The following is a 12,132-nucleotide window of genomic DNA, read 5'->3' on the forward strand; positions in this document are numbered from 1 at the left end:
TTTTTTTTTTTTCTGATTGAGTTTTGCTTTTGTTGCCCAGGCTGGAGTGTAATGGAGAGACCTCAGCTCACCACAACCTCCGCCTCCCAGGTTCAAGCGGTTCTCCTGCCTCAGCCTCCTGAGTAGATGGGATTACAGGCATGAACCACCATACCCGGCTAATTTGTATTTTTAGTAGAGACGGAGTTTCTCCATGTTGGTCAGACTCCTGACCTCAGGTGATCCGCCCGCCTCGGCTTCCCAAGGTGTTGGGATTACAGGCGTGAGCCACCGCGCCCAGCAAGAAAGGCATTTTTTACCAAGATAAATTTAACTAAAAATAAGGGGCCGGGTGTGGCGGGTCACGCCTTTAACCCCAGCATTTGGGAAACCAAGGCAGGAGGCCTGGAGTTTGAGACTAGTCTTGGGCAATATAGTGAGATCCCATCTCTACAAAGCAGGAAGAAAGAAAATGTAGGAAAATAAGAGGGATGGAAAATTGAGACTAAAGAAAAGGCTCTCAAAGATAGCAAATGATGAGAGGAGGCAGAAGAGATTTTTACTAAAAGGAAAAAGATTTAACAGAGAGCATTGTACTGGCAGGGCCCTCCGGGGTACCGACGCTTAGCTGTGACTGAGACGTCTGGGAGGCTGCAGGCAAGGTCACTTCTGCTGAAGCTCCTAGCCTGCTGCCTAATCTGTCCGACCTGAAAGGAAATGAGTTTAAGATGTGAAAGATTGAAGGGATTTTTGGTGGGGTGGGGTGGGGAGGAATGGCATAGAAGATGGCCTCAGGCATAAAAGTTGAGCTGCCAGGAGGTGGAAATGTAAAATGTCTTCCCCAGCTGAATTATTCCAGGCAAGGTGAAGATGACTGGTTCTCCCCACTAGGAAATGTCTCTTATATGTTGGGTTCAGAGTTTAGAGTGTTCTTTCTTGCCCTACGCGGGGGTTAGAGATAGCAGAACTGTATTTAATAAATGAAGCCTGAAATAGGGCCAGGATGCAGTGGGTAGATCCCGTAGCTTACATGGCCCTGAGAGATAGAGACTCAAAGAGCTGCCCAGCAGTGAAGACACAAACTACCACGCCCTCCCCCACCACCACCACTGGGCTTCTGTGAAGTCTGGGTACAGATCAGACTGCACTGTGTTTGTTTCCAAAATGATAAATTCTTAGTGATCCTACCCAGGGCTGTGTTGTCCTCTGCCCCCCCAGTTCTTGAATTGAATTCTGTGCCTACTTTCACCTGATGCAAGTTTTTAAATATTTCCAAATTGACCAACCCAGTTTCTCTTATCTTCTTCCTTCCGCAATTTTCTTTCTACTTTCACCAAGTTAACTTCACATTCTTATCTCCAGATAAGTTCTTTAGTATAATCTATTCCTTTGTCTTCCCCATTAATTACCTAAATCTCATGTGATGTTTGTCCTTTTCATACCACTCATAGGTCAAATTCTCCTAATACGGCTCCATAATTAATAAGAAACAGTCACCAATCACAAGTTTTAAGGACCCCTGTCTCCTCCCTGTCTTCCCTCCCTCCAGGTCACCCCAGCTCTGATCTTTGCCATCACAGTTGCTACAATCGGCTCTTTCCAGTTTGGCTACAACACTGGGGTCATCAATGCTCCTGAGAAGGTGAGTGCCAGGCCACAAGAATTAGAATCTGGAATAGGGAAGTTACTCCTTTAAGTAGAGTTTCAAGAAATCAGAATTTAAGGCCAGGCACGGTGGCACCTGCCTGGAATCCCAGCTACTCCGGAGGCTGAGGCCTAAAGATCACTTGAGCCCAGGAGTTCAACACCATCCTGGGCAACACAGTTAGTGAGGGTCCCTCCCCAAACTAGGGGATTTTAAGACAAACTTTGTATCTATCCTGTCCAAGACTGAAGATGGAGACAATATTGGTGGGGAAAATTAGTGGGATCATTTAATCAAAGCAGAAAGCTCATTTACTCCCTGAACCCTGGGCGGTGCTGTTCTTCCTCCCACTCTTTCACCCATAGTGATAGACGTCCTGTATTATCCAGTAGGGGTTAGTTACGAAGAAGCTGGGTTCCCTTAGAAATAGGGCTGGGGTAGACTGAACATCGGTGCTGCCACCTACTGGGATTTTCAGGACAAATTTAAAAATTACTATTCCAGGGAGAGTTAACATTAATTCCAATATGTTATCTGCTTCTTCCATTCCCGTCTATTTATTCCCTTGATTCTCTAGGAAGGACATGATCCTTAATATTTGTCTTTTTTTCTCATCCAACTGTAACAGTCTGTTCTACCACCAACGCTTTTATTTTGCAGATCATAAAGGAATTTATCAATAAAAGTTTGACGGAGAAGGCAAATATCCCTCCCTCTGAGGTGCTGCTCACGTCTCTCTGGTCCTTGTCTGTGGCCATATTCTCCGTCGGGGGTATGATCGGCTCATTTTCCGTCGGACTCTTTGTCAACCGCTTTGGCAGGTATTGACTAGAAACTGGGCAAGGAAGTGGGCTCTACAGCTGCACTGAGGACAAGTGTGGAGAGTTAGGGCAGGAAGATGATGATGCCTTTGAATAAGAACACCTTGAATTCTAATCAAGGGAAACCTAGTCCAGCTGGCCCCGAATATGACTGCCCTTGCGTGGAGCTCTACTACCCTCCCTAGCTCCCGCCCAGCTGTGCAAGATATGAACTGTGTGAGTGATTGGCCTTTGCAGTCCAGCTAGGGCTAGTTCAGAATTATTCCCTAGTAAGCTCAACTATGGGGTTTCCAGAAACATAATTTACAAGGTCTGAAGTTGTTTACTTTTATTTAAAAAATTGGGGTTTCATATAAATGTTTTTATTATTTTACACAGGATAGGTAGGAATTATTTTTGTAATTCTTAGTCTATGGCAAATGTGGATAACGGTAAAAAGAGTCTTCTTATTCTATAGGAGCTTAACAATATGTTTTAGAAGGTAGAATATATTTTCAGTTATGACTAATAAAGGAACTGTTAGTTCCTGAACCCTGGGCGGTGCTGTTCTTCCTCCCACTCTTTCACCCATAGTGATAGACTTCCTGTATTATCCCTTAGGGGTTAGTTACGAAGAAGTTATATGTTGGGTTCAGAGTTAAGAGTGTTCTTTCTTGCCCTACCCGGGGGTTAGAGATAGCAGAACTGTATTTAATAAACGAAGCCTGAAATTGGGCCAGGATGCAGTGGGTAGATCCCGTAGCTTACATGGTCCTGAGAGAGAGAGACTGTTAGTTCCTTCATTAGTCATTTAGGCAATTAGGCCGGGTGCAGTGGCTCACGCCTCTAGTCTTAGCACTTTGGGAAGCCGAGGCAAGTGGATCAGCTGAGGTCAGGAGTTCGAGACCGGCCTGGCTAACATGGCAAAACCCCATCTCTACTAAAAATACAAAAATTAGCCAGGCGTAGTGACAGGCACTTATCATGTCAGCTACTCCAGAGGCTGAGGCAGAAAAATCGCTTGAACCTTGGGGGTGGTGCAGAGGTTGCAGTAAGCTGAGATCTGGCCACTTCACATCAGCCTGGGTGAAAGAGCGAAACTCCATCTCAAAAAAAAAAAAAAAAAGCCAGCACAGTGGCTCACCCCTGTAATCCCAGCACTTTGGGAGGCTGAGGCAGATCACAAGGTCAGGAGGTCAAGACCATCCTGGCTAACACGGTGAAACCCCTGTCTCTACTAAAAATACAGGAAATTAGCCGGGCGTGGTGGCGTGCGCCTGTAATCCCAGCTGCTTGGGAGGCTGAGGCAGGAGAATCTCTTGAGCCTGGGAGGCGGAGGTTGCAGTGAGCCGAGATCCCGCCACTGCACTCCAGCCTGGGTGACAGACCAACACTCCATCTCAAAAAAAAAAAAAAAAAAAAAAAATTGCTAATTGGATATTCTAGAAATGCAATTGGAATTCACATTTAAAAATGGATAAGGCAACCTATTTTACTTGATTCTGTTCTTTTTTTTACACCCCAAGACAGAGGGTCTTGCTCTGTCACCCAGGCTGGAGTGTAATGGCTCAATCATAGCTCACTACAGCCTCAACCTCCCACCTCAGCTCCTTGAGTGCCGGGGACTGTAGGCGGGCACCGTCATGCCTGGTTCCCAACTAGAAATGTTCTGATAGTAGAAAGTGAAAAAGAAAAGTTAGATCGAAAAAAGGAGATGATAGGAGCCTGGAGAAGAGCAGAATAATGAGGATAGAAGAGAGGTTAGGAGCCTCTCACTTTGCTAATTCCATTTTGTCTTTGATTAACCTTACAGGCGTAATTCAATGCTGATTGTCAACCTGTTGGCTGTCACTGGTGGCTGCTTTATGGGACTGTGTAAAGTAGCGAAGTCAGTTGAAATGCTGATCCTGGGCCGCTTGGTTATTGGCCTCTTCTGCGGACTCTGCACAGGGTTTGTGCCCATGTACATTGGAGAGATCTCGCCTACTGCCCTACGGGGTGCCTTTGGCACTCTCAACCAGCTGGGCATCGTGGTTGGAATTCTGGTGGCCCAGGTACTCTAGAACTTCTCATACCTGATGAGTGTTAGTTTCATGGGTCATCAAAAAAGTTAACATAGATAAAGCACTGAAGGATATCTGGCACATGTTCAATTATATGTGGAAGTTTTAGATATTGTTACTATAACTCATAGATAGTAGCTCAAGAAGCAGGCTGAGTAGAGAAAGGAAAAGAAACACAATTTGTTGATTTTTTTTTTTTTCCCATGGTAAAAGAATGTATGATTTTCTGAACTTGTCGTTTTTTAATGAACTTGTGGCCTATGAGGTATGGGGTTTATAGCATTATCTTTGTGTGGTTTCTAGATCTTTGGTCTGGAATTCATCCTTGGGTCTGAAGCGCTCTGGCCATTGCTATTGGGCTTCACCATCCTTCCTGCTATCCTACAAAGTGCAACCCTTCCATTTTGCCCTGAAAGTCCCAGATTTTTGCTCATTAACAGAAAAGAAGACGAGAAGGCTAAGCAGAGTGAGTATCCTTCACACCTTCATGTGAATATAATGTGAATTATATGGTTGTGGTTTGTTTGAGGGATGAGGGTACTGGACCTATTTTCTGTTATACTCTTTCCCTGCCCCTCAGAATCCAAGTGAGGAGGTTCTGATTACTCCTGAGGAAAATTTTCAGCCCCTAAAGAATGAGGGGAAAAGGCCGGTTTAGGAATGGATGCTATGAGGCTGGGCATGATGGGTCATGCCTGTAATCCAGCACTGTAATCCAGGTGGCCAAGGCGGGTCACCTGAGGTCAGGAATTCAAGACCTGCCTGAACAACATGGTGAAACCCCGTCTCTCTTCTAAAAATACAAAATTAGCCGGGAATGGTGGTGCATGCCTGTAATCCCAGCTACTCGGTAGACTGAGGCAGGAGAATTGTGTGAACCCGGGAGGCGGAGGTTGCTTGAGCCGAGATCATGCCATTGCACTCCAGCCTGGGCAACAAGAGTGAAACTCCGTCTCAAAGAAAAAAAAAAAAAAGGAAGGGATGCTATCGATCACCTCATCTCATGCAGCCCTTTCCTGGCTGCTTTACAGGAAGAATGAATTTGGGGCAGCACATTATCTTTATCCTTTCCTCTTTCTTCTTTTCACCAGTCCTCCAGCGGTTGTGGGGCACCCAGGATGTATCCCAAGACATCCAGGAGATGAAAGATGAGAGTGCAAGAATGTTACAAGAAAAGCAAGTCACCGTGCTGGAGCTCTTTAGAGTGTCCAGCTACCGACAGCCCATCATCATTTCCATTGTGCTCCAGCTCTCTCAGCAGCTCTCTGGCATCAATGCTGTGAGTATGATACTTTAGGGTCAAACATGTCTTACAGTATTTCACTTAAAATGCCGGGCGGTGTGCCTGTAGTCCCAGCTACTCAGGAGACTGAGGTAAGAGGATCACTTGAGCTCAGGAGTTTCAGGCTGCAGTGAGCTATAATTATGTCACTGCATTCCAGCCTGGGAGACAGAGTGAGACTCTGTCTCTGAAATAGGGAAAAAAAGACCCTGGAAGGACACTGGCAACTTCAGAGTGAACTGACTTTACCAGTCTATGTTTTTACAACAAGAATAGTGAGCATGATAGTTTAAAGAGGGCAGCAAAACGGAAGCTAGCGCCGGGCGCGGTGGCTCAAGCCTGTAATCCCAGCACTTTGGGAGGCTGAGACGGGCGGATCACGAGGTCAGGAGATCGAGACCATCCTGGCTAATACGGTGAAACCCTGTCTCTACTTAAAACTACAAAAAACTAGCCAGGCGACGAGGCGGGCGCCTGTAGTCCCAGCTACTCGGGAGGCTGAGGCAGGAGAATGGCGTAAACCTGGGAGGCGGAGCTTGCAGTGAGCTGAGATCCGGCCACTGCACTCCAGCCTGGGTGGCAGAGCAAGACTCCGTCTCAAAAAAAAAAAAAAAACGGAAGCTAGCATTTGGCAGATAGCCCTTGTATTCCATGCAAATATCGGCTTCCTGCATTTGATTGGATTGTAGGAAGAGAGTATTCCTGTGCCTTCTAGTCAATATGGATATTAAGAGCACCCTTGTCCCATCTTTTAAAATACTGATTCATCCCCTAAGGGTTTTCAGATAGTCTTTGATCAATGGGATTAAGTTATTTTGTAACAAAACATTTTGCATGTAATAGAGCTTTTTGATGCTCAAAATAGTAAGTTGGTTCTTGAACTTTTTTCTTAGCTAGCACACCAGGATATTTGTATTTGAAGTGGCAGTGCTTCTTGGGAGGGGTTAGAGGCTGTTTTGTCAGAATCTATGAGGAGCCAGGTGTGGTGGCTGCTCATGCCTGTAATCCCAGCTACTACTCCGGAGGCTGAGGTGGGAATATCACTTAGGCTCAGGAGTCAAGCCTGGGCAATATAGTATGACCCTGTCTTTAAAAAAAAAAACTTGGGAGGAAATACACAGTAGTTAGAAAAAGCCTCCTAGGTGATGGGTGATTTTGTTGAATCCCAATTTCAAATTCCTCATTTGGAAATGATAATGTAGGCCACACGTATTGCTGGAGAAAAATGTGCTCCCGAGACCTTCCAGAGCAGCAGAGCTGAGACTCGGCAGGTGAGGCAGCTATGTGGAAGTGTAGCGCTGAGAATGAGCACCTCTTTAAAGAATGTACCTTGCGTTAGTTCTGTGCCTGTTTAAAAAAAGAATGCATAAAAGAATGCACCTGAGGCAACTCCCTAGCTGCCTCACCACAGTTCTGGCCCTGCAAAACAGGATCAGGAAAAGATCACCAGTGGGAAATTACAAATGATTAATGAGCACTCTGAGGGACAGACTCCTGCCACTTCAGAGTACAGTGTGTGCATTCTCTTTCTTTTTTTTGAGTCTCACTCTGTCACCCAGGCTGTAGTACAGTGGCACAGTCTCGGCTCACTGCAAGCTCCGCCTCCCGGGTTCAAGTGATTCTCCTGCCTCAGTCTCCCTAGTAGTTGGGATTACAGGCGCGCACCACCACACCTAGCTAATTTTTTTGTATTTTTAGTAGAGACGGGATATCACCATGTTGGCCAGGCTGGTCTCAAACTCCTGACCTCAGGTGATCCGCCCACCTCGGCCTCCTAAAGTGCTGGCCTTACAGATGTGAGCCACCATGCCCAGCATGTACGTTAATTATTGTTGGACGAAGCTGGCTCCCAAATTAGTCAATGAGTAGATTTTGCTCCAGGTATAATCTCACCCAAAAGCTGGCTGCACCAGACTTATGGGGGTTGGGATTCCTGAGTCAGCTGAATTTGAGAATATCTGTGTAAGAGGCCTGAAAATTGTCTGTAAAAAAAAAATCGGATGCACAGCGGGCTTGGAAATCGCTTTTCCAACCTACTTTTGCGCAAACGATGATTTCTAATTTCCCTTATGGGCAAATGGGTAACAGGTTGCATTGTATCATGTTTACCTAGCAGAGTAAACTATTTAGGTGAGATGACATAGGGGTTAGCTTATCTTGCTTGGTGACACTAGATCGCAAAGTCATTTTACTATAAGAAGTTTTATTGAGATGTGTACATGTACATTAGGTTTTTGATGTGTAGACATTATGTTAAGGAAGAGAATTGGCATACCTATTTATTGCTTGTTTAAGCTGCTCAAGTAATTACTTTTGTGCTAGCCTAATATCTTTCCCCACAAGCTTGATGTCATCATATAATATGTTGAGTTTTTTAACAGCCTTAATTAGCTCTAGAGCAGCAGGGTTTTCAATAATGACTCTACAAATCTCAGTTTCAAAAAACAGTCATAATCTTATTTTAGAAAATATAAATATAGTTTATATCTTATGTACTAGGGATTTAAAGAGTTGCTTCTTGAGAAGGTAAATCCCAATGCAGAGGTCCATATTCATCAAAAAGACTAATAAATATTGCTATGGAGGCAAATGCTCTGGGTGAAATAAACTGAAGCGAACCTGGGTAACCTAGATAATGTTCCCTTGGTAACTTGAGGTCTGAGTCCAATATTTTAATATCTCTTAACTATGGTAGTTGTAGCAACCTTACATTTTAGCACAGTGCCTAGCAAACAACATAATTATTTAATATATATTAAATTACGGCCGGGCGCGGTGGCTCAAACCTGTAATCCCAGCACTTTGGGAGGCCGAGACGGGCGGATCACGAGGTCAGGAGATCGAGACCATCCTGGCTAACATGGTGAAACCCCGTCTCTACTAAAAAAAAAATACAAAAAACTAGCTGTGCGCCATGGCGGGTGACTATAGTCCCAGCTACTCGGGAGGCCTGAGGCAGCGAGAATGGCATAAACCCCGGATGCGGAGCTGCAGTGGAGCTGAGATCCGGTCCCACTGCACTCAGGCCTGGGGACACAGGCGATGACTCTGCACCGTCTCAAAAAAAAAAAAAAAAAAAAAAAAAAAAAAAAAATAATATATATAGGATGATATAATAGACTAGCTGATATTTCATAAAACACTTCAAAAGGGCCTAGGCCTAGGAAATAAAGCCCAATCCTTGCTTATTCAATGAGCAGGATAAGGTTATTCAACTAGTTCACTATCAAATTGAGACATCTATGTGCCTATTAATGTTTTGAGGGTTTGAGGAAGAGCCAATTAAAAAAGCATTTAGCTGGGCCTGATGGCACATGCCTGTAATTCCAGCAACTTGGGAGGCTAAGAGGTAGGAAGATCACTTAAGACCAAGAGTTTGGGACCAGCCTGTGGGTAACAGTGAGTTGCTGTCTCAACTTATTAAAAAGAAACCGGTCAGTAGGACTTACACCTTCATGTAAGTTAGTGAAGTGGACATAAGCAAGACCAAATGGAACAGTGGGAATAAGCATTTTTAGAAGAAACAATGGAAATGAGTAGCTAGAATTAAGAACATTTAGAAGCAGAAAGGAAGGCCAGGTGCGGTGGCTCTTGCCTGTAATCCCAGCACTTTGGGAGGCCAAGGCCAGCAGTTCGCTTGAGGACAGGAGTTTGAGACCAGCCTGGCCAACATGGTGAAAACCCATCTCTACTTAAACTATAAAAATTATCTGGGAGTGGTTGCAGGCACCTGTAGTCCAGTTACTCAGAAGGCTGAGGCAGGAGAATCGCTTTCATCTGGGAGGTGGAAGTAACAGTGAGCCGAGATCATGCCACTGCACTCCTGTCTGGGTGACAGTTCGAGACTCCCTCTCAGAAAAAAGAGATAAGATACAGAAGATAATTCATTTGCAGAAGGGATATGAGTATTGAACAAAAACCCTAGAAAAAGGACGTCTTACACCCTGGGACTTTTAAGTTTTATTTTTGAGGGTTCTGTGTAACTGGTATGCAGAATTGTATCAGAGTTGCACGTTTTCTTTTCTACTAGGTATTCTACTACTCAACAGGAATCTTCAAGGATGCAGGTGTTCAAGAGCCCATCTACGCCACCATCGGCGCGGGTGTGGTTAATACGATCTTCACTGTAGTTTCTGTAAGTTGGATGGTTTGATAATTTTGCGGGGGGGAAAAGAATCCTTGCTACAGATGTTCAAAGATGGATTGCATGACCCTACTATCATTTAGTTACCTTTCTGTTGCTTAATTTTCCTTTGGGAAAAAGATACATTTAATGTTGGATGTAGTCTTCACTCTTCAAGCAAACGTGGATGGATGGGAAAGGAGGAAGGGACTAACTATACAGTACGCTTTAAACTTGGAATTGGAGGAGAGGTGTTTGGAAAAACTCTCAACTCTGTGATTCCACTGTTTTTAAACTAAAGAAACAATAATCAACAGAAGATGTCTGTGACCCCCAGAATGTGTGAGGATTTTTCCCCATTAGGTAGGCAATCAGTTCTGCAGTGGACACCATCTATGTGTCCTGCGATTTAATTCTGACACGATTTACCTGGAGATAGCATCAGATCTCACAGGTTGGTGGCACAGTTCCCAAGACTGCCCCCCACTCCTGATGGCCATCACAGGCTCCAGGTTGTTTACCTGTGCTTCTGACCCACCAGCTATAGATCGGGATTCCCACCATGCCCTCTTTGGGTTGGATTAATTGCCTGCAGTGGCTCACAGAACTCAGGGAAAATGTTTCCTAGTTTGATTTTAAAGGATATTTTAAAGCACAGAAATAAACAACCAAATTGATTCACAGGGCGAGGTCTGGAGGGACCCTGAGCGTGGGAGCCTCTGTCTCCGTGGAGTTGGGGTGCACTCCTAGCGCATAGATGATTTGTTGCTGACCTTCCTGTCAGCTTCCACGGGTTCAGATATCTGCAAGCTCCCCACACCCTGCCTTTTGGGCCTTTTATGCAGACTTAATTGATTCTCCGTGATTGAAGCATGGACAACTGTTCTGAAATGTGATTGGACAAAAAGGGAATGATCTGAACCCAGCCAGGCCTGTCTGTTTGGATTATTTTGGCCTCTCTGTAGCGTTTCTTCCTCTAGGGGTAGGGCAGGACCCCTCTGAAATGAGGGTTTTATGACTCAGTCAGACTAGTGTCCTGCCAAGTGGGAGGGCAGGAGAAAGTCAGAGAAGAATTGTATTTTCTAAGGCCTGCAGCATCCCAACATTATGACAAAAGACTCTACCAAGGGCTAGGGGGATTTTGAGCCAGGACCTGTGAATGGAACACAATATGTATGTATATAAAATCGTAAATCACAGGAGGTGTATCCATAACAAGTGTCCTGCTGTTGGTATGGCAGATTTCAAGTAGCTCAGACACTTTTCATTCATGGAAAGGAAAACTGAAGTTTCATGTCACATTCTTCTTCCAGCTATTTCTGGTGGAAAGGGCAGGAAGAAGGACTCTGCATATGATAGGCCTTGGAGGGATGGCTGTTTGTTCTACACTCATGACTGTTTCTTTGTTATTAAAGGTGAGTGCTCTTTGAGTGAAGAAAAGCGAGGGAGGGGGAAAGGAGGAGAGGTTACAGTTGACTTCTGTGACACAAGGGGTGGGTTGTTAAGGTTGCAGTTTGTCAACAAAGTCAAAGGGGGGAAGCAGGATGCCCAGAGTTTTTAAGAAACGTGGGTCTTCAGAGAACTGGAGGTAAACTGTTAGAATCCTTACATTTATAGAACATTCTTATAGCTTATAAAATGAATTATCTAATTTAATTCTTAAAATAATATCAAGATAATCACACTTAATAGATGATGACATGGTCTCAATACAAAGTGACTTACATGAGATCACATAGATGGGATTCAAAAATCCAAGCCTCGGCCGGGCGTGGTGGCTCACGCCTATAATCCCAGCACTTTGGGAGGCTGAGGTGGGTGGATCACCTGAGGTTGGGAGTTCAAGAACAGCCTGACTAACATGGTGAAACCCCGTCTCTACTAAAAAATACAGAAAACTAGCTGGGCGAGGTGGTGGGCGCCTGTAGTCCCAGCTACTCGGGAGGCTGAGGCAGGAGAATGGCGTAAACCCGGGAGGCAGAGCTTGCAGTGAGCTGAGATCCGGCCACTGCACTCCAGCCTGGGCGACAGAGCGAGACTCCGTCTCAAAAAAAAAAAAAAAAAAATACAAAATTAGCCGGGAGTGGTGGTGCAGGCCTCTAATGCCAGCTACTCGGGAGGCTGAGGCAGGAGAATCACTTGAACCCAGGAGGCAGAGGTTGCGGTGAATCGAGATGGCACCATTGCACTCTGGCCTGTGCAACAAGAGCGAAACTCCCTCTCAAAAAAAAAAAAAAAAA

General features: G+C 44.9%; 1 protein-coding gene across 1 annotated transcript in view; it reads left to right on the plus strand.

Moving 5' to 3' along the window:
* The window catches only part of LOC108543672 (solute carrier family 2, facilitated glucose transporter member 3-like), a 16,005-nt gene that overhangs the window by 956 nt on the left and 2,917 nt on the right, over positions 1-12,132 (plus strand). The window contains 7 exon segments of the mRNA XM_017894258.1: positions 1,529-1,621; positions 2,285-2,445; positions 4,238-4,478; positions 4,791-4,953; positions 5,579-5,766; positions 9,800-9,904; positions 11,206-11,307. Coding sequence (XP_017749747.1) covers positions 1,529-1,621; positions 2,285-2,445; positions 4,238-4,478; positions 4,791-4,953; positions 5,579-5,766; positions 9,800-9,904; positions 11,206-11,307 — 1,053 coding nt within the window.

The sequence above is a fragment of the Rhinopithecus bieti genome, unplaced genomic scaffold, assembly GCF_001698545.2.
Source record: "Rhinopithecus bieti isolate Rb0 unplaced genomic scaffold, ASM169854v2 scaffold_23748, whole genome shotgun sequence".
NCBI lineage: Eukaryota > Metazoa > Chordata > Mammalia > Primates > Cercopithecidae > Rhinopithecus > Rhinopithecus bieti.